This window comes from Haliotis rufescens, unplaced genomic scaffold (genome assembly GCF_023055435.1).
Source record: "Haliotis rufescens isolate VD_foot unplaced genomic scaffold, xgHalRufe1.0.p SCAF_4, whole genome shotgun sequence".
NCBI classification, from domain to species: Eukaryota; Metazoa; Mollusca; class Gastropoda; order Lepetellida; family Haliotidae; genus Haliotis; species Haliotis rufescens.
In genome coordinates this window covers 11,077,927-11,102,155 of record NW_025964112.1, presented here as the reverse complement: position 1 = coordinate 11,102,155, position 24,229 = coordinate 11,077,927, and the positions used below count along the sequence as shown (strand labels likewise).

The window sequence follows — 24,229 nt, the reverse complement described above, 5'->3', positions numbered from 1 at the left end:
CTCGTAATGTTCTCGTAATACGTAATGAAGGTCAACTTTGACCTCTGACCTCCACAGACGCCATATTTATCGAAGGGGATTACATGTACAATAAACAAGCTCGTCTCAAACGTAACTCAGTGTCACTTGGTTAATTGACTTCTCACGAATCAAAGGATTACCACCAGCGGAAGTGTACTGTCCGGATAAGTGAGACAATTTTGAGTGCATTTCAGTGTTTTGTGTATGAAAATGACCGTCCGGTTCCGGAAACTGAATTTCCGTATATACGGGTAAGTTTAAATAGTAATTATTTCGTTTTGAATGAAAATCGTCCGGGTACCGAGGTTTCCGGATATCTGAAGTCCGTATAAGCGGGGCACGACTGTACATGTATGTCTGACAACTGGGTGTCTGACAACTGGGTGTCTGAGTACTGATACATGCATGTCTGACAACTGGGTGTCTGACTGCTGGTATTCTGACAACTGGGTGTCTGAGTACTGGTATGTCTGTCAACTGGCTGTTTGACTACTGGTATATCTGCGAATTGGGTGTCTGAGTACAGGTGTGACTGACAACTGGGTGCCTGAGTACTGATTTGTCTGACAACTGGGTGTCTGAGTACCGGTATGTCTGACAACTCTTCACGGCGAATTTAGTTTTTGAGACGACTGGGCCACCCATAACCTCAAAACGTAAAATGAGATTATGTTTGAAAAAGTATATGACATGTATACAACAAAAAGGCACACAAAATTTGTTAGTTTGGTACTAACGTAGATATATGGATGGATTGTTGAATTTCTTGCTTCAGTGAACAGTACACAGTGCCTAACACTTAAAGGTTAACTAAGTCAATTCATCTCAAAAGGTCATGGAAACATCTGCTTCCTGTTGAGTCATATAGAAAGCTGTTATTGCGACATACATGTATTTTAAAATGGGAAAAAACGCGACTTTGTGCCTTGTTTCGGCTGCACGGGAAAGATCACACAAGGGGGAGTTTGAACTGAGTTGCGCTTCGGTAAGAAATTCCAGTGTACTTGGCGATACGATTCAATACATAATGTTTCATTTGAAACCGTTGAGAAAAAAAATTCGACCATTTCATTGAAAAGGTTTTTGCCTTGTTAGTGTAAAACTACATGTATTTCCCTTTTATCACGATTAGGAGCTACAATATTTCTCATAGGACTGCGTGTTTTATATAGAACATCCTCCATACATGTCTCATGCAGTAGCAAAATTGATTACAAATGTCTTATTTGATGGCACTTTACATTTCAGGTCATTGATAAAATATTGATGAAGGCCAGAGAACAAACGACGACGACAATAAAGTTGGGAATCTGCAAAATTATGTAAGTACCCTTACTGCACAGCCGTGGCTGGTTTGGTCCACCTTTCTCCATGACCTTTGACTCCAGCTTGACAACAACACTGACATGTTTTGAATTCTCATCTTGCCCACGTGACCGGATATGGTTTCTAAGGATGGAATGTATCACAGGATGTACGGACTAATTTGAAAGTGCAGTGTTGTCACATAATCTGTGTGTGTTTTGTTTATATTAAAATTTATAATTTCTCTTACACGTGCAATTGTACATGTTTCGCACGACCGCAAATATGTTTGATTTAACGCTTAGAGGGAAACAATACTCCAACTCTCAGTTGTCTAGCTGGAGCCGTTTTAATTATCCGGCCTAATCACCAGATGCCAATTCACGTCAGCGACCCAACAAACTTGGCTTCGGACCTGCGAGGGAGGACGCCAGCGAGGGGGAATTCCCTTGAATATTCGCGAATGGATTATGCATAGTTAAACATTTCACCTTGCAAATTCGTTTGCGTGTGTAAATGAGCATGTACAATTATGTAGTTTAGTACAAAGCAAATACCTATGCGTATTATTTTTGCCACAACGAAGCTAAGTTCATATACTAAAACCAGCAACAACATGTCAGGCAAATTGCATATAATATAACAATTACTACTCCCTCCATGTCATGCATGTTTCATGGCCTAAACCCTACACCTCTGTATTTGTCATCATTCACTTGATGCTCAGTTAAGGATTTTAAAACTACAAGTATAATTAGTGTTAGAACCACTCGTATTACCCGACAAAGGCTATGCTCGTCTCGTCTCTCGAGTAATTACTTAATCTAAGATCGGGTTGTAAATCCAGGTCTGATGTGGTGAATGGGTAACATGACATGTAATTTGCACGTGGCAGAGCAGCAAGAGAGGAATTTTCAGTTGAGATGCCAGAAACATTGATCAAAGGATTAACCGATAATACGTTGATTGATAATTTCTGTAATCTTGCACAGTGGATTTGTCAAAAGGACGTGTTTACACTATGTATGTTTACTAAGGCCAACGGAATACATCCAAATCTGGGCTTGAAGTGCCAACGTGAAAACAACATACTTTGTTCAAAGGATTATCCCCTAATAAGTTGATTGATCTTTGCTCATTGTTATCTAACTCAATGGATTTTTTTTTAAAACACCTGTTTGAAACACCTTGGACAAACTGACGCGATCACTTGAGTTGAGAACACGGGTTTAAGGTTCTTTATTGCAAAACGAGCATAATTCATCTTCACTTTTTCCAATATCTAGGGAAAACGATATTTTTTTAGTCCTTTTTTTTTATCTTTACAGAAGGATACAATGGCGATCATTTGTAATCCGCCACTCTTTTAATCATTTATTATCATTTTCTGGTTAATTCAATCACGTTTCCAATTCCAAAAATATCGAAATAGTAAGGAGTGAAGCTTCTTGAAAAATTGTTCACTTGCGTTTGGGAGGGCTGAAAAAAGATTATTTTACCCAGTAGAGTTATTTGTCTCTTTTGCCAAGTAAAACGTATTGTCCTAGTTTTGTTCATCTGTTTTTCGTAATTTATAGAAATCATATCATGTAGATTCGTCGAGAAAATAATGCCTAGATTTTCAAAAGGTTTTTTGGACCAGTGCAATGGTATATGTGGACATAAATGTTCATTTGAATTTTTCTTAGAGCCACTCCAAGTAATATTCGTGTATTTACCCCAATAAAACGACCCTTAAGGAAGCCGACTGTTAAAGTTGGAGTGTCGTTTCCCTTTCACGAGGAATTAACTTCCTTGACCTGAGTGGTGTCGACAAGCATAATTGCATCACTAAGGAACTTCTTTCAGTGGCATTTAGAAGTTGGTGTGATGAAGTAAGACACGATAGACACAATTTTTATGGATAACAACTTCTTTAATACTGTAAAAGGCGACGTTTCGGTATAGAAGTAAGACAAGTTCTATGGATGAACAACTTCTTTATTAAAACAAAGCTACATGAACATTAGTCATTTTAGGAGGCCCCAATAGTGGACGACATCCTTCATTACTGAGATAATTTACAGATAACCTCAAACAGTTCAACCTCCAATAGTTGAATAATTTACAGTACATTAGTAACGCACAAGCTCTGCGTTTTCAGTCATGCAGGTGGTAGGTTTGTTTCGGGAGAGACAAACTGACAGTCTACGTATATTATAAGACAAAGACAACAAAACAAATGATTTCAGAAATATTTATGCTGAACATAAATTCAAAATTTCACAGAAAATGTTGTGCCGTCACCAAGTTTCATTGTGAAATCGCGTCTGTCACTTGTGTAGGGAGCCTGTTCGCCTTTTGATGGGCCAAGCGTCGGTCTTGTCGATGGTTGATTGCCTGACGGATCAAAGATTGCGGCGTCAATAACAGGGGGGCCAGTTACAGTTTCAGTTTCACTTTATTATTCTCCAAACCACCGTCGGTGGTACAAAAGAGTACAAAAGTACAAGCATGTAAACAAAGTATTAATATGTGACAAGATGACAGAATGTCATGCATGAATATGTTATATCTTTTCTGTTTTGTGTTTTCTTACTGCTTTAAATATTTCATCAATAAATCTCGATAGGTTTTTAAGATACCTCGTGTTTTGACTGGATAATAACCTCTTGAATGTATATAAATTAGAGCAATTATTTTGTTAAGCAGTTGGTAACATAACATAAATTCAAAATTTCACAGAAAATGTTGTGCCGTCACCAAGTTTCATTGTGAAATCGCGTCTGTCACTTGTGTAGGGAGCCTGTTCGCCTTTTGATGGGCCAAGCGTCGGTCTTGTCGATGGTTGATTGCCTGGCGGATCAAAGATTGCGGCGTCAATAACAGGGGGGCCAGTTACAGAAGCACTGGGACGTCTTGATTTTCTCTGCACGATTGAGTCTACTGTATCCGCCATTTCCTTGGACGTCCTCTGATAAAAGAAAAGCTTATTTTGCTTGATTATATCACATAAACATTTAATTTGGCATTATATCAAAATGCAACTTTTATTTCCTCGTCATCTTAGTTTTAGTAGTACAACAGGGGCTTGTAACGCAAAAAATAGCAGTTCCGAGATATATATAGTATACTGACACTGGGTGTGACCACTGAATATAAAGAAATATTATTTGGGATTCGAACCCCGGGAATGTTGATCCGAAGTCTGGCGATTGCCAAAATGCATTATCGCGTCCTCTAACATCCACGGTAATGTTGCAACTACAAGCAGATTAGAAAACGCCATATACCACATTTAAGAATTGTGGGAAATACACAAACGTATAGGTAAAGTTTATACCTTGTAACTTCGAATTGCAATCGATTGATGTCCCGTCTTCTCGGCAATCAGCTGTTCGTCTACTCCGCTGTCGTAAAGCCGAGTTGCTGTTGTAGCTCTGAGGGAGTGATTTGTGTAAAATCCGCTGAACCCAGCGGCCTTACAGAGACGGCTGACAGTTGACCGGAGTGGATGAATCCCAACGGCCGCATCAGCAAACCAAACCTTGCCTGCAGTGTATCGTAACGGGCGCAAATAGAAGGCGTCACACTTTCCATGTACTGGTCTGAAAACAAAGTGAACTGTCATCAATTCATGCAGCTGACCGTGTAAAGTACATAGTGCATAAGAACATTAGAACGTAAGGTAAAGTCATCCCAAATATGTTAATCAGGTGCACATTACGTTACACAGAAAGGTAGAACTCGCAGACTGACAGACAGGTAGAACTCGCAGACTGACAGACAGGTACAACTAGCAGACACAAACGTCGCATAAGAACTACTTCTTCCTTTTCACAATATTAGTTGTGAACTTGTGAGAGAATTATATTTACCTTAATGACATATACTTTTCGTACAGTCTGACGAGGCATCTTCCAGGGTTTTCCTCATTACTAGAGATGGTCACGTGTTTCCTTTCAACCTTCCTGTGCTTCAGGCCCCCTCTGTTCGTTTTGGAAATGTCCTCAGTATATTTCAATTGTTTGACGCCATTGCTTGACATCAACAACTGTAACTGTGAATTTGAACCACTGCGTAGGTATCTGTTTTCATCTCCTGCCCTAAGAGCAAAGTTCAACCCGATTAAATAGACGAGGGTGTCCAAGAGCTTCTGTGCTGTATCTTCTCCGAGTATACCTGTTTCCCAAAGTACATCTTCCTGCTGTTCAGTGATGACATCCGCTTGTCGTTTTTCAACCCCTATCCCTTTTCGAGCTAGTAATTTAATCTTTGCATCAAGAACGGATCGCATACCGGTGTAACAAGATGACTCGAAGAAATTGACGACAACCCCATTCCTTCTTCAGTAATACTGAAGAGAAGACGCAATTTCGTACAGAGTGTTGCCGCGGTACTGTTCACGCTTTTGGTTTCGAACCTCCGACAGAAATAACATCAATGTTCTGTTCAGATCATTTTCGTCTTCAGCTAACGATACTATGTTTTGATTTGCTATTGGAATTTCATTATTACTGCGTTTTTGCCTCTCAACAACCCAATTCTTGAAAATATTCAAAGCCCATCTACTCTTATGTTCAGTGTTCACAGAGTATGCCGAATCGCACAAATGCACCATATCCGTTTCAAAAAGGGGAGTACCGAACCGAAACTTTTCATTGTCTAGATTGGTTCCCAACTGTGTAACCTGTACGGCTTTCTCAAAACGTTCATTGTCACCTTTTAACGAATCTAGTATTTCGGAATCTAACTGTCTCTCAGACACACGTGTGCCAATAATTCCTGATTCTTCTATCATCTGACTTGCCAAGTATAGTTCGGTGTCGCAATTATCATCAAAGTTATCCTGACTTGTATTATACGGTTCAGTGTCAGTGTTCTCATCAGAAAATAACCGGCCTAATTAAAAATTCTGACAATAATCTTCTTGAAAGTTATCCATATAAAGCAATGTTTCAAAATCAGAGTTCACAACCACATCAGACTGATTACAAAATGTGTTCTGAGTCACGAACTATTCATCACCACAATCCGACATGTCTCCCATACGGACCAAATTTCCACGACTCGTATGCATGTGGTCCTCCAATAGTTTAGCACGTGCATTGCTCCGTTTCATCGAGTCGATCATAATCATTTTATCGAGGAAGTGATGATACACGTGACCTCCATTAGTATCGCACGATAATTATGTGAGTACATTAGTTTGGTGGACAGTTTTGGAGAGAGTTTTGTTTTGCCTCACGTGCGAAACTAATGACGAGTTTGAGGACATTCTCCTTCACTTACAATTAGTGCGACGTTTCGGTGTAGATCCTAACATCTTTATCAAGCAAGTGATGGATAATGCTAAACAACATAGGTATATATACTTATTAACATCAATGTTTATACAGTAAATTGATGATGGACACAGAGAGCTGATTAAGATAATTGGAAGCTAGTAGATGACTAATGGACACAGAGTCAGCCACTGGCTTCCAATCATCTCTATCAGTCTGCTTGCTGACTCTGTGTCCATGCGCTCTAATATAAGTTGAAGAAATAAAGACATTGAGCGTTGCAAACACTTCAGCAGGAATATGTTGTTAATGCGTAGGCATAGAAATGTCAACAATGCCCATATTTGGGCATATATAAATATTAATTCGCAACCGGATTTCAAACCGGTTTCAGTTTGGTCTCTGAACAAACGAAAATTGTTATGTATTTACAGTCAAATACACATTTAACGCGGATAATAAATAAAATACCACACTCATTCTCGTCACATACCATTTTCACGAAACTCGCGAACTTTCTATGTTATCTAACAAGAATGAGTGTAGTATTCTCTATGTATGTTTCCTGGACGGGAGCGGATTCTGGACGCAGCCTTCTTGTTTGCCGGGGGGCACGGGTGGCCCAGTCGTCTAAGGCGCCGCGATTCGCTGTGCAGAATTGCGTCCCTTGGGCACGCCAGAAACCTATGATTGTGGGTTTTGAATCCCGGTTCGCCCCGATTATGTTTCTAGGTTTGTCAGCACCATACCCGTGCTCGTGGGTTTCACCGAAGTGGTACACGTCTGAGACCTGCATCACTTCGGGCTTTCCTCCCACATTAAGCTGACACGCCGTGATATAACTGGAATACTGTTAAAAGCGGCGTTAAACCCAACTCACTCACTCACTCTTGTATACCGGTTTATCTCATGGACATTCATACTTTGTCACAAGAAAGGTCAGTACAACAGTACCAGTAGCCAGCAACGCAACAATAGGATCCGTAAGTCTTGCGAAGCGCTACTTCCGGTAACAGAATTTCCGGTGACATGCCTATAACTTTTGAACTAGTTCTGCTTTCGAAATGTGCGACCGCCAAAGCTTACTTTGCTAGACGGGGCTAAGTGTACGCTTGTTCGTCAGAGCTATTGACAGCCGTCCCAGACGGTTATTTGTCATTCCTGCAAAATGATCGGTTCCTGATTGACAAATGACAACCATGGGAACGTTCGTAAAGATATGTGTTCTTTTCTTTACCTTTAAAATAATTTTGACAACCGGTGGGGTACCATCGTTCAAGCGTGTATTTATATTCGCAGTGGACAGTGTTTTATGGTTACGTAGGATGTGTTTTTGTTTCTGTGATGTGATATTATTCATGAAGATACAACCACTAATAGGTAGGCCAAATTCCCATAAATACCATGGTATTCTGGTATCTGGCATGAGCAGTGTCATGGAAGCCGTGCCTTTGACACTTTAACTTGGCATTTAATTAGGCAAGATTAGGAGGATGAAAATTGGAAAATCTATGCTATGAATTTGTAAACGTGAAATATATTTGAGTAAATTATATTCATTCATTTTTTAGTACTTTATAACCCGGTCATGTGTTTGAAACATCAATATATTTGGTCATATTTATTCACACCCCTTTAATTTGAGTTATAAGTAGAAAGTTATTTCTTAAATATCTTTTAATGAAGCATGTGCATAAATTGTTGCACAAGATTAGTTAGAATATTATATGTGAATAGATATAATAATGCAGATGTATTATTTTTTTCACTTTGGGAGGCTTGCAATATGTACAGGATGACTGTATGGATGACCCAAGAAAAATGGTTTGTTGAAATAATGAAAAGTTGAGAGAAAATTAATGATTTACTCTACTTTGGATAAATGGCAGTGACTAATTATACATGCCAAATAGCTTTTCTTAGCCATGCCTGTAAACATATTGATCCCAAAATTATTAATAAATAAATAAATAAAGGTCCTCTCAACGTGCAAACCGAAAAGAATATATTGTGGATCTTCTTTTATAAACATAAAGAATTATAGTTTCAGAAATAAATCAATAGTTAATCAAATAACCATGATAGCAAGTCATTACATTATTTTAGTTACTACAATCTAATAATTTGAAATAATTATATCAAACCCTGACCTGTACCATCCCCCACCCCCGTCACACACACCCATAATTTCGAATTCCATTTGAATATCCATTATCATGGTCATAATGAGAGTATGTCAGTCCAAATGCTTTATTGTACTTGTATATTTCAATTAAATACCTCTTAGTCTTAGGTGGTTTCAGGCTTGTACAATATCATGTTTGTCATGAATATAAACAGACATCATAGGGCATAATCCAAACCAGCTGGTAGTATTTCATATGAACATTTACAGTTAAATACTTATTTGTCAAAGTCCGGTGATGAATAAAACTGGTATTGGACAATGGTAACACACTTTGTATGTACTTGATGTCAAGTTCTATGTTTTTGCTCTGTCAACATATGCAGTACATGAATGTTTTTATCCTGGTTATGCAGGAATAATTTTTTAATTTGAAGTTTACACTTTATACAGCTTTTCCATTGGACGAGAGGTCGGTCACATGACCGCGAAATTGACGTTCATAAGTGTATGAACGACACAATTTGACGTTCATACGTTTTTCACGAGACCGTGTTCTTGAACTGACGTAAACACGTATGTCCTACTTTATATTTATTTGTTTGTTTGATTTCTAACGCCGCACTGAGCAATTCTCCATCTATATGACGGTTCCTACATTATGAAAGATATTGACCAATAAATGAAGTGTAATGTTATTCTGAGGGAAGACATAGTGAGGGAAAGTGTGATACACCTCGTCAGCAATATAATGGTCAAAACACTGCAGACTGTGATTGATAGCATGGGCAAGATTAATTGTGACGAACGGCAGTTTTTATATTCATTAATATTTCTGGTTGCGAGGCTCAAACCATCCAAGTATAAACATTTACCAGACGTCCAAAACATTATTACATTCAACTTATCAATCATTCAGCGAACATTGATGAACACGATTTAGTAAAACGATATTGACTTTGATTCAGAGATAAAAACAATTGCACCTATTTTTCATATTTTTCATATATTTATGTATTTAAGTGAGTGAGTGAGTATGGTTTAACGCCGCTTTTAACAGTATTTCAGTTATATCACGGCGTGTCAGCTTAATGTGTGAGGAAACCCCGAAGTGATGCAGGTCTCAGACGGTTACCACTTCGATGAAACCCACGAGCACGAGAATGGTGCTGACAAACCTAGAAACATAATCGGGGCGATCCGGGATTCGAACCCACAATCATAGGTTTCTGGCGTGCCCTAGGGACGCAACTCTGCACAGCGAATGGTGGCGCCTTAGTCGACTGGGCCGACCGTGCCCCCTGTGTATATTCAATATTCTGCCAATAAAGCCAAGTTAAGCAAATGAGGTAACTGACATTTCATTTTTTCCACGATCCATTTGGACCAATCTTGTTTTAAGATTACTTGTCAAGAATACTGTTTATTGGCTATTGTCCTTTGAATCAGTGTGTTTGCATGCTGAACCCTTTTATAGCTGAGGCAAATTCAAGACCTGTTGATATTTCAACAAGAGAATGAATTTCAAAAAGCAATGACTGCTATGCCATTGCTTAAGTTTAATTTCATTGTTAAGCATCTGTTTGACCCATAAATTAAAAATCTATAATCATACATTCAATGTGCATAATAATATTATATTTAATGTCAATTCAATATCATGTCTGATAATAGAAATCTTTTAAAAAAACATTCCACAGTTAAAAACAATAAATTAGCTTTAGATTTATTCAGTAATTTTATTCAAATGTCATGATTACTCATAAAAAATGAGTAAACATTCTTGGCAAATATTTCGAATGGCCAAGCCTGAACAAATAATATAACTGTCCCAGTGTGAATTGGAATATTTCAACAGCATGCACTGCTACTAAAGTCAGTATCTAGATTTACTCTGGACTTTCTGTGAGAGTCCCAAGATGTTCTGCAACACCACGTTGATGACACGGATGTCCTATTCCAGCAAGCGCCCGGCGTACATGGTGTATTCTGTTGGTCATCATCATGAACAGAACCAGTACTTTAGATTGCCGTTATACAGGGCTTTAATATGTTTACAACTGTATACACAACACGAGTTGTTCTTTCATGGACAGTGTATTGCTTGAGCACAAAATATTCAAAGAAATCTGAAGATCTGTTGCATCGATCCGTGTTGCTCTTGGGGTGCAGTTACACTTGGCGTCAATGGCACTTCTGGTGATACATGTACATCTACTCATGAGTAATATTAGGAAATCATTCTCCCCTCAAACTTGGAAATCTGGTCCATCTGCAAAAGATAAATAACACAGAGAACACATAAGATATACTTCTAAAATACCAACAATCCCCTACAATGCTAATATCAAGAGATAATTGATAAATCAAGCATGTAGATTTTTTCTTTTACTGAATATGCTAAACATATGCTAAATACTAATTAATCATCATTATTTACAAATTAGATTAATATTTTTTGTTGCGAATAAATTCTGATTTTTCAGTGCACATAACATTATCATCAGGATATTGGCACATATCTTTTTTTATCATTTAACTAAAGCATTTATCCATGACATAAACTTATGACATAAAAACATGTATGTCATACCCCAATGACATAAGTATGCAAATTAGCGAAGGAATATGCCATAAAGGAGTTAAAGGGCAAGTTCACACGGAAATGAACCTATTTTTCTTGTACTTTTTCCACATTAAAAGTGTTAACCTAGAAGTGTCATAGACAAAAATATAAAAATATCACAATTAATTAACATATTTTTCGCATTAAAACGATTTATATTTTTCGCATTTACCAAGTGTTCTATTTCCACAACAAAATTACGTCATAATCTAAGGGGGATAACTCAGGCCTGTTTAGCTCGAAAAACGAAGGCCTCATAACGGCATATCATTTTTCACACTATTGTGAGCTTCCTACTTTCACTATGAAAAAAAATGAGACAGTGTATATTTTCAAACACAGATACTAATTAATTCTAAAATTGCGTTTTGTTTAGAAAAAGAAAGAAAGTGATTTTTGCGTGTACACTTCCCCTTTAAGAGGTTGTATATTTTGGTTTACACGGCTATGGAAAACATGTATCACTACGCACGATCTATACGTAAGATTTCGACAAGTTGCTGATGAAAATGTTAATGCAATTATTCCTTAAAAGGGAAGCAAAAATGTGAAAATGATAAATAGAATTCGTCACGAGTGTTTTTTAATATGGGAAATATCAACCTCGTCCTGTTAATCGGTATTTGCCTCGCTAAAGGCTTGGCAAATACCGATTAACTAAGACTAGGTTGATATTTCCCATATTAAAAAACACTCGTGATGAATCCTCTATTAATAACACGGGCACCCCTATAAGTGTTTTTGCACAACACGATTACTTAGAGATATTACAAGTATTGACAAAAAATCTCAACAATTTACATTGTCAACATGCACATAATAGGCCTACTTTGACTATAGTTTGTGTCATCTCCCCTGGACACAAAATATGATCCTGTGACGTATTCTGGGGTGCATAAGTTAATCAACTATTGCAAATTCCTTCTTTCTTTTTGACAATTAATAACATAAATTCAATCAAACGAGTCACAGAACGACTGTTTATGCTCATATTTCAACGCCATCATCTCTGTACGTGTGATGATTAACCGATCAGTATTTACTTATCAACACTGACAAATATACCAGCCTATCAGAGGTGGGCGAAAATTGAAAACTTCCCTGAATATTTATGAATGGGTAGCGGCCAGTTTGACATCGATCATTATGACATAGGACGTCTTGATAACACTGCAACTGCTTTGACAAGCATACACTTGCTATTCATGCTATTGCCTGTGACAAGACATGGTCTTGGAAAAACGTTGTTTGTCACCGGAAGTACTAAACCATGTAAGGTCTCGCGTAGTCCCGTGACCTACTTAAGGGCCCTATTCAGATCTCAGATCCGTAATTGCTATAATTACAATTTTCTACATTGTATCAGCATCACTCTTCCAGTCAGTGATGAGCATGGATGAACACCAGAACACCAGATGGACTCGGGCCTTCAGTTCGACGGGCAAACGCATTTACCACTAGACTACCACTCCGACCCTTACCCCTAAAGCGACCGCCTCCGTGGTCTAGTGGTAGAGCGTCCGCCCGGAGAGCGGAAGATCCGGGGTTGGATCCCCGGCCGCGTCAAACAAGAAGACGTTAAAAGATGGTACTTGTTGTTACCCTGTCTTGCGCTCGGCATTAAGGGGTTAAAGCAAGGACTGGTCGGCTCGGAGTCAGTATACTGTGTCTGAGTGGGGTATTCATGTTTAACTGCGGCATGGTATCTCAGTGGGCTAGCACTATAAATCGGCATCAGTCCGGTCTAGTACAAGCAGCCACACACACACACACACACACACACACATACACACGTGCATGCACGTCGCTATATCAGTACAATAATCTTGGACGCGACGTTAAACCCAATTTCACCTCACCTTACCCCTAAAGGAATGCTTGTGTTGACCTATACATACACTATACCTAGTATTCTCATACTTGGATTCCGTTTTCGTAAGAGGCGACTAAATGGAGCGGACAGTTAGGCCTTGTTAGTTGTGTGTCATCGTGACGGCGTGGATAATATCACATTTCCCACATAGACGACTAACGTGGGCCCAGCATGGGGTTGTTGTGATGTGTGATCTGGATAACGAATCGTCTTCCTTCTCCAACGGCGTGGGTTGTTCCTCCTGCAATCAATCATTGGAGATCTTATCTTCTCATTTATATTATAATTTGCCTTGATACCTTGATAAAAGGGGGCGGTCGGGTAGCCTAGTGGTTAAAGCGTTCGCTCGTCACGCCGAAGACCCGGGTTCGATTCCCGACATGGGTACAATGTGTGAAGCCCATTTCTGGTGTCCCCCGCCGTGATATTGCTGGAATAATGCTAAAAAGCGGCGTAAAACCATACTCACTCACTCACTCACTTGATAAAAGCTTACCATAAAGGCTTATGTTGGGAGAGACGGGCCAAAATATTCAAATAGCAATTCAATCTACACAAAAGTCATGTACATCATAAATACATTTTACAACATTGTGGTGCGACTGGGAGTCGAAAAAGATCTCTGTATAGTCTCCCTGATACTCGAAAGAAGATGAAGATCACTTAATTCTTTCCTATTACTATAATTAATCGGATTTTGCATGACATGGCATGCCAGATGAACTAATATGAAACCATCAGTAATAGTGAGTGAGTGAGTGAGTTGGGTTTAACGCCGCTTTAAACAGCATTCCAGTTATATCACGGCGTGTCAGCTTAATGTGGGAGGAAAGCCCGCAGTGATGCAGGTCTCAGACGTTTATCACTTAGCTGAAACCCACGAGCACGGGCATATAATCGGGACGAACCAGGATTCGAACCCACAATCATATATTCCTGGCATGCTCAAGGGACGCAACTCTGCACAGCGAATTGCGGCGCCTTAGACGGCTGGGCCTCCCCCCATCAGTAATATGAAACCATCCTTGTTCTTTGACCTCTTTTTTGTAGAATACATACATTATGAAATAGTAGTGACTCCAATACCGATCAAGGTACGCGAATGTTTTGATTACCGAATTTACAACATGTCTAAAGTATCTTAATACTGATACATGATACTTCCTGGTATTGTAGGTGTGCCAGAGTACCACTCTTTGTTGATCTTAAAATAAGATGATATGATAGGGGCGGGTCTTGTTATTCACATATTATTTTAATAGGTGAAGTGACGTGAAATTGGGTTTAACGCCGCGTCCAAGATTATAGCACTTATAAAGTGACGTGCATGCACGTGCGTGTGTGAGTGTGTCTGCTTGTACTAGTCCGGACTGATGCCGAGGTCTCGAGGTCATCATGCTAGGAACCTAACATATAGGTAACATCGAACCATGACACCCGAGGGACTGGTGGACAACGTGAGGTGAGGTGAGGTGAAATGGGGTAATTCCACTTATATGCGGGTCTATTGTTTCATAATAGAATATAAACTATTATAGAAGATACACCAACCCTTCCGGCTCGGGAATATAAACTATAATAGAGGCTACACCAAACCTTCCGGCTCGGGAATATAAACTATAATAGAGTCTACACCAAACCTTCCGGCTCGGCAATATAAACTATAATAGAGTGTACACCAAACCTTCCGGCTCGGCAATATAAACTATATTAGAGTGTACACCAACCCTTCCGGCTCGGGAATATAAACTATAATAGAGTGTACATTAAACCTTCCGGCTCGGGAATATAAACTATAATAGAGGGTACACCAAACCTTCCGGCTCGGGAATATAAACTATAATAGAGTGTACACCAAACCTTCCGGCTCGGCAATATAAACTATAATAGAGTGTACACCAACCCTTCCGGCTCGGCAATATAAACTATAATAGAGGTTACACCAACCCTTCCGGCCCGGGAATATAAACGGTTATAGACGTTACACCATCAAGCCTTGTCCACCAAGTCTTAAACACGGATGCCCAACGTTTAACAGTGGAATAGCTTTGTTTGTTTGTTTGTTGTTTAACGCCGCACTCAGCAATATTCCAACTATATGACGGCGGTCTGTAAATAATCGAGTCTGGACCAGACAATCCATTGATTTACATCATGAGCATCAATCCACGCAATTGGGATACGATGACATGCATCAACCAAGTCAGTGAGCCTGACCACCCGATCCCGTAAGTCGCATTTTATGACAAGCATAGACGCCTTTTACGGCAAGCATGGATTGCTGAAGACCTATTCTTCACGCGTCCGGTGGAATAGCAAGGGCACTTATACCCATACACTTGTGACATGCGGTCATAAATTTCTTGGAGAGTACTTTTTCTCTGAAGTAAAATACTTGATGACTGCTCGGTACTCTTTCTTTTCCGTTTCTGTGTCCATTTAGACCCCTAGCAGGTTCAACAATATACAAAAGGCCCCAACGAACCAAATACACTTGCAATGAACTACTCAAACAATGTACTACCTTGAGTAGTTCCCTTTATTATTGCCCACAGTTGAAAGTTAGTCAGGTTTAGAAATATTTGACCAGCCCTCGTATGAGACATCAACAATATCCTCAGCCTCTTTAAGTGTATTAAATACACTTTACGACATAAACAAATATTTACCCGCATGTAAATAATGATGATTATTAAATCATGTATTCTGATGTTTAATAATAAATACAATCCAGCCAAGGCCATGTCGATCAAGTCTATGTTATGAACAGAGGGGTTAAGTTTGGTATTTCCTGAATATTTTCACAAACTTCAAAACAATTGACAGCCATTATCTGGACCTTTGGTCCCATTACTGATTGCTACATTTCGTCAACTTCTCTACTAAATAGCGAGGACCAATTTACGACGTCATCAAGTTGCGAGCACATGTTAGTATTTCCAGAAATGACGTCATGATCGAACAATGTTTTGTCGTGAAGTAAACCCGTAATGGGATGTCCTCAGATCTTTGTTTAGCGGTAGCGAGAACTAAGATCTGATTTTAATGAGATTGTGGACACTTCCATCTACACGAAACGGCGGTTGAAGTAATTGTCCGCATTATAGTGTAACCCGGACTTTTTGTAACCACACGAATCCATGTTTTACGACACGTGCTTTTAATAGACTTTGTTTCTTTTAGTTACCGTACAATCTCTCAGTACTTAACGCTATTTGCAAGGTTCACACTTTACATTCAAATATACATCGACCATTTCCTAGGAAACTCGGTGAAACAGTTGCACCCGCCATTAACAAATTGGACATGCAGCTTCTCGTTTTCCATCGACGGAATAAATAAGACAGTGCTATTTCCACAACAACTGATGATATGAGCAGATAAGTTTGCATAGCGGCGTGAAATGAACGTCACCAATAATATCTGATTACCCGTTTTTTTTGTACCCGTGACGCTCTTTCGACGACATAATGTAAAATATGTAATTATACAAACACAACAGCATGTGGGAAATATGCAGCATAATAACAGAAGAATGTGTTGGCACCAGCAATTAAACAACAGATTTGTACATGATTCACATATGTGTCTACGTGGGCCCATCTCTCAACATGCACCAGCTAGTTTTTGACAACTGTACACCACCGTCAGCAAACAACCTAACGACGGTCTATGGATCAAGTCTGTTCCAGGGACGCCAGGGACGCCCAACATGAGCAATTGCCCGCGTCGTCGACGTTGGACCGTACACAACCAGCCTCACCAAACCATCTGACCCGTGAAGATCCGGGTAGAATAGGTCTTCAGCAACCCATGCTTGCCGTAAAAGGCGACTATGCTTGTCGTAAGAGGCGACTAACGGGATCGGGTGGTCATGCTCGCTGATTTGGTAGAAGCATGTCATCGATCCCAATTGCGTGGCGCGTGGTGATATCAGTCACTGGATTGTCTGGTCCAGACTCGATTATTTACAGACCGCCGTCATATAGCTGGAATATTGCTGAGTGTGGCGTTAAACAACAAACCAACCAACACCCCTCTAAATCAGACTCACATGAAGGAAATATCACTAACATTTCTAATAACATTTACATTATAAAAACGGTACATTAAAAGTGGTTTCTATTTGACTTTTATTTCGACCATGTTTTAGGGAACAATATGCCTGTGAAGTATTTAGTTCATTTTGTGTTTGCTTAAATTGCATTTTGTAATATGCACCCAGTCTCTGTACTATGTGTAGTCACGGTCGCTGGACTAATCGCGTAATCTTATACATCCCGTGTATAAGTTTGTTGTGTAATAACATTATTAATACCTCGTGACTTCATTGCAGATGTGAACGTTGATTTCGACTTGACAGCATGGTGTAAGTATACATTTTTGTCTTCGGTAGATTCATGATTATCTTGTGACACTGTCGTCATCGCCTTGATGAACCGTGTCAGTGTTATTTCTGTGTAAACAGTCAAGAAGCGACACTTAATTTTTGATCTGCTAATCGGCCGTATTACGAGGACAAACGGTTTTGCATATTGTTCGACCAGAAATGATTTTACAATGAGAACATTGTAAATTATAGATTTATTAAGTCATAGACCTAGAAATAAGTTTGCTCTACAAACAATGCTTACTTTAAGCTACAAAACAGTAAAATTGATCAATATTTTGTCAGACCACATCTTTTCTTAATAATGTGACGAGGCATACTGCCCATCAAGGAGGTAAGAAAACCATAAGTCCTTATGTCCGAATATCTCACCACCTCTGCTTTCATATCACCTAAATATTGTTTAGATTTTTTATTGATATTGTCCTTCATGATTCCCAAAATCATTTCAGTTGGTTTCCGCCCCGGACACGCCAGGAGTGTAACATTTTGCTCGTTAAACCTTTCCTGAGAGACCCGTGAAGATCCGGTTAGAATAGGTCTTCAACAACACATGCTTGCCGTAATAGGCGACGATGCTTGTCGTAAGAAGCGACTAACGAGATCGGGTGGTCAGTCACTGGATTGTCTGGTCCAGACCCGATTATTTACAGACCGCCATCATATAACTGGAATATTGTTGAGTGCGGCGTAAAACAACAAACCATCTGCTCCCCTTTAGCCGGCTCTATTGACTCGAATGACGTAATAGGTATTGGGATAATTAAATATATATTCGGCCCCCGAATGATAATTGACTCATAAACACGGCTTGATTGCCTGCCCGGGTACCCAACGCCCTGTACAACCTATGCTTCTACCTTTCTCTCACTATCCAACTTTCTACCGTTCTATATTTCAATCTACATAGCTCTTCGTATTTATTGTACATTTATTCATTTTGACGTTCGTCGTTAGCTCGCATGACATTATTTATACAATAAAGGAATCAGTAGGGCTGTATACGTTAATGCTTCACGCGTAACAAGGTCTTAGTCATGTCTGGCGTTAATACATCATTTTGTTTCATTTGTCCTGACCAAAACGCATTTACGAATTCTCGAGGATTCGGATAGGTTGTTTTTGTACTGTGAGCCACCTCTACCATGTCAGCTGGGCACTGGTTGAACAATGTATAGTGAATATATATAGCATTACATGTACGACCAGGATCTCAGAAAGATTGAGAACACGTTAAAGGCCTATCTTCTCGGGTATACTGTAATTCCGGGTAGAGTTCTCTTCTGGGAAATCGCCCTACGTCATCATCACAGGTGGATCAAGTGCCTGGGAATGTGTTGTAGTTTATTGTTGTTTAATGTCGCACTCGGTAATATTTCAGCTTTAGGATGGCGGCCTATAAATAATCGAGCTGGGTCGGACAACGCTATGAGTGTTAAGTAAAAAACGACCCATGCTGTCACCGAGCATAAACATACGACAGACTTGGTCGTCTCTTAAATGTACGATTAGCTGAGGTTGTTGGGTACATAATCTTAGCCTGAATCTCAGCGGGGTTAGTGTGTGTATAATTGGTATAGTGTGTGTGTTTTTGTTTGTTTGTTTGTTTGTTTGTTTGTTGTTCAACGCTGCACTCATTCCAGTTACATGGCGCCGGTCTGTAAATAATCAAATCTGGACCAGACAATCCAGTGAATGACATCATGAGCATCGATCCACGCAATTGGGATATGATGACATGTATCAACTAAGTCAGCCAGTCTGACCACCCGATCCCTTTTGACGCCTCTTACGACAAGCATAGTGGCCCTTTATGGCAAGCTTGGGTTGCTGAAGACCCATTCTACCCGGAATCTTCACGGGTTGGTGTGGTATTTGTGACCAGGTCGACACAAGCATTCTTTTGACGGGTGAGGGTAGGTAAGGTAGTCTTGTGGTCTAGACACACCAAAAGTTTGATTCCCCATATGGGTAAAAGGCCAATTTCTGGTGTACCCCGCCGTGATAATTTTGGAATAGTGTTAAAAGCGGCGCAAAATCACACTCAAAAGTTTTGAACATAACATTGTGAATCTGCCAGCCATTCTTGTCTTAAAGCTGTCTAAGGTGAGGTGAGGTGAGGTGAGGTGAGGTGAGGTGAGGTGAGGTGAGGTGAGATCGGGTTTATCGTCACGTTCCACGTTATTGCACTTAAAATGTGACGTGCAACGCATTGTGTGTGTGTGTGTTTGTTTGATTATGTGTGTCGAGGATCGAAGAGCGGTTATAAGGAGCAGCTCGAACTCCACTCTATACACACTCTGACATCTCTACCCGCACGACCACCCACCCACTCAATATCCCAACACAAATTTACCAGATGACCCATAGAAAATGACAACTAACCAAAATCGTCCACTTAAACAGACCATAGAAAACCGACAAACGTTTCATGAATGAGAAGCCTCAAGCAGCTGCTATTCATACACCCTTTAACTGAAAGATTCCCCAGGAAACCACATTGTTGCAACACAGCCACGCACCGCAGAACACACATTGTAAAACCCAGTTACCTCTTTACAACCCAACTCATATAAAATCATATTTCTTTGACACACAAACATGATATGTCTTGCTGTAACATCGGGTCGCATCATAACATGTTTCTTATTCCTTGTCCTTCATATTCCCCAACCTGTCTCAATCTCACCATAGCTATTCATGGTGTATATTTCGTGATACGAAGACTTCATTGAAATTTCGTTATGGAAACGCATTCAGTTTTCAAAGAAAAAGCCTTTGTTGAACAACCGTTCTTATTATAATGTAATGTTCAACCGGTGAACTTATATGTACAAATAGTGATCTTGTGTGTATCTCAGCCCTACTTTCAACGTGTTCCCGCATGTGTGAGGTGAGGTGAAATGGGGTTTAACGTCGCGTCCAAGATTATTGCACTTATATAGCGACGTGCATGTACGTGTGTGTGTTTGTGTCGCTGCTTGTACTAGTCCGGACTGATGGCGATTTATAGTGCTAGCTCCCTGAGATACCATGCTGCAATTTAACATGAATACCCCACTCAGACACAGTATACTGACTCCGAGCCGACCAGTCCTTGCTTTAACCCCTTAATGCCGAGCGCCATACAGGGTAACAACAAGTACCAGCTTTCAACGTCGTTTGGTATGACGCGGTCGGGGATCGAACCCCGGACCTTCCGCTCTCCGGGCGGACGCTCTACCACTAGACCACGGAGGCTGTCACACAACAAATGAACTGTACTGACGTTAAGTCAGCAGTCAAAAAATACTTCTGCATGGCTTTTTAAAAAAAATACAATTTGATTTATTACTTTTAAAAATTCCCCCAAAATAATTTGCATAATACACTACAGCTGATGGATATTTTAGACATCTTATACATTTGCTTGGGGTCATGTGGTTGCAAAGCTACGAATTAAACTTTCACAAAGGGTTGTCTTAAATTTGTTGAAAGAAATTGACCGGCTACTTCAAGCTTTAAGGTGACCTGTTTACAATCGAGACTTTCTTGGTAATTCAGTGGTTGATGGCATGATCAACGTGGTAAGATCAGGTCACAGAACCTGACCAAGCAATCCTCATTTTAATCGACTCATGCGACAAGCATGATATACCGGGTACCAATTCCGGCCCGAAATTATCATAGGGCTCCTCCATAAGTTTACCCATCTCATTCATATTTAACCGTTATTCACTAAGTCGGGAGAAACATCAACAAATACTTTATTCGAAACTACTGGGCAAAAGAAAGTATACATCCATGTTTGTATGCGGCAAAAAATGAAACAAACAAGAAATGGTTAATCGGTGGTGATGTATTTTATAGGGGTATCATAGTAATGTTTTGGACCTTAAGTTGCAGTGATTCGGCGACTGTTTTCGGCTTAGTAACGTTTGGTAACGTTTGTAATGTTTTAGTCAAATCCAATTTTAAGTGAATGCCAACTGTAGTTTTTCACTCGCCTGGACGTTTAGTAATTGAGTAGGACTTAACGCCATTTTATACATTCGTGCGTATATATTGCGGCATGTCAGCTTAATATTGTGAAAAATCATGAAAAAAGCGGGACCTAGGCATTAAACACGAGCATGGGGGAGATATTTAGATATTTATATAGGCTCTGCCTGTTTATCAATCCCCTTTCACTGTACCAAGTGGAAATAAATATTGTTTTAAAAAAGGCCAAAAAAAGACGGGCATGGTGCACACAAACCATTATCAGTGCGAGTCTGGGATTCGAACCCACTTCCATCAGATGTAGTTGTGCTGGATTACCCCAATCTTATCAGAACATGTACCTGTATTGTGTAATATAACGTATGATTGTGGCGCTAATGTCAAGATGAAAATGCTACACACCTTGTGTCATAAAAGTAAATTCAAATGTATGCTGGATTAACAACGAGGCCGTCTTGCGGAAAACGGATACAAAATTGTTTACGTGACTGCCAATCCCCTTTATTGTAATGGAGCTGAATCTTGGACACACACATGCCATGTCTACCCATTGTGGCGAAGCATTTATCTCAGCATTTCTCGGGAAACTCATTTCCTCGAAGCTGCTATTTTTTTCAGTACACTTTCAAACACGAGTGTTGCAATAGATATTGACTTACATTCAGGACATTCACTGTTGGTCATGTTATGGGATTTATCGAATGACGTGGTAGGTCGATATAGCGATATATCAAGGACTATTTTAATTACACGTCATATGAGTCACACCTGCGACACCAGACACCAGAAATGGGCTTCACACATTGTACCCATGTCGGGAATCGAACCCGGGTCTTCGGCGTGACCCATGCTTGTCGTAAGAAGTGGTGGTCGGGCTGGATGACTTGGTTGATGGGTGTTATCATATCCGAATTACGTAGATCGATGCACATGATGTCAATCTCTGGACTGCCTGGTCAAGATTCGATTATTTATAGACCGCCGTTATAAAGCTAGACTATTGCTAATTGCGGAGTTAAATAACAAACAAACAAAATACTTATATATACAGTGAATTCCGGTACCTTGTCACAGGTGAGAAGTGTTAAGATAGTTTAAACGGTTTGAAATAAGCAGCGGTACTGAGGAGTATTGAGTTCCCCGAACAACAGCTGCCAGTGATTAAACCTTATACCGGGAAGGAAAATTGTCTGAATTTTGTTTCTGATTTTTATCAAAGTTAGTTTTAAACAGTAGTCCAAACATTGAGCTGCTAAAGAAATACAGGTGGCAGCCATAAATAATCTTCTCACGTGAAGGATGTTAATACATGCATGTTTATATGCATGAACACCTACATCGCTTATGTGCTGACACGTGCGTGGATGTGGAGGTTATGGGCGTGCGAGGTTAAATGAATTAACACGTGCATGTCATGTGCACTAATATAACACTGGCAGGGTGATATACAAAATATGTATTCACAGATATATATACAGACGGTGATGGTCTCTAGTGTATTCGCAGAGTTGCGTCCCTTGGGCACGCCAGAAACCTATGATTGTAGGTTCGAATCCCGGTTCGCCCCGATTATGTTTCTAGGTTTGTCAGCACCATACCCGTGCTCGTGGGTTTCACCGAAGTGGTAAACGTCTAAGACCTGCATCACTTCGGGCTTTCCTCCCACATTAAGCTGACACGCCGTGATATAACTGGAATACTGTTAAAAGCGGCGTTAAACCCAACTCATTCACTCACTCTAATGTATTCACAACTGAACACCACGAAAAAACATGTACATGGGATATATCAGGCTATATGTATCAACAGGTTATAAGTTACAGGTTAGACACAATATTCACGGATAACAATTTCTTTACTACTGTAAAAAATTACGTTTTGGTATATATCCTTATTAGAGATTAAAGAAGTTGTTAATCCTCGACCTACTACAGTAAACAACGGTTATAACGAACACGCTTATAACGAACTGACGGATATAACGAACTACTTTTTTGGTCCCGACTATTTGCTGTAGTTATGCTGTATATATGCTTATAACGAACTACGGTTAAAACGAACTAAAATTAGTAGTCCCTTTGAGTTCGTTATAACCGTACTTTACTGTATATGTATGTGGTACAATGTCCCTTATTCAGTGATGCTTGCGACGGTATAAGATCCATACCGAAACGTCGTTTTTTACAGTATCAAAGAAGTTGTTATCCGTAAAATTGTGTCTACCTTGTCATCCGTCAACTTCTAAGTAATGCCTATCAAACAATTCAGCTTATATGTAATACAGACCCTGAAACAAATATATCCAATAAAGCCCATGCAAGTCTATCTTATTTGGCAAGTCTAGATCACTGCTTGAAGAAAGTCCCTTGGCTCCTTTTGATTCCACATAACATTGTTACCATGTTGTTTACTTCATACATTACTGAAAATACGTCCCACATGAGTATATAATACAAAGCCTGAATACAACAGGTAACTCAATGTAAAACATGTTTCAGCTTACTTTGAGACATGTCATGTCATGAGCGACATGAACTCATCTCAATTGTATAGTTTGTATAGACTCTGGTGAAAAGGTAACGTACAAACTACATTACCAGTGACAACTGAACCATAGCTCTGTATATAAACTATACCATGAGTG

The 24,229-nt window shown here is 39.7% G+C and overlaps 1 protein-coding gene across 3 annotated transcripts in view; it reads left to right on the top strand.

The window, feature by feature from the left end:
* The first annotated feature begins 946 nt into the window (after positions 1-946).
* LOC124112312 (innexin unc-9-like) overlaps positions 947-24,229 on the top strand; it is a 43,529-nt gene continuing 20,246 nt past the window's right edge. For 2 of the 3 annotated variants that reach the window (XM_048381941.1, XM_048381942.1), the window contains exons 1-3: positions 963-1,006; positions 1,270-1,343; positions 17,551-17,583. In XM_048381941.1, coding sequence (XP_048237898.1) covers positions 17,579-17,583 — 5 coding nt within the window. In that variant the 5' untranslated portion in view covers positions 963-1,006; positions 1,270-1,343; positions 17,551-17,578. Of the gene's footprint in view, positions 1,007-1,269; positions 1,344-7,889; positions 7,898-9,940; positions 10,065-17,550; positions 17,584-24,229 lie in introns of those variants that run through there. The other variant, XR_007218073.1, reaches the window with a different exon arrangement.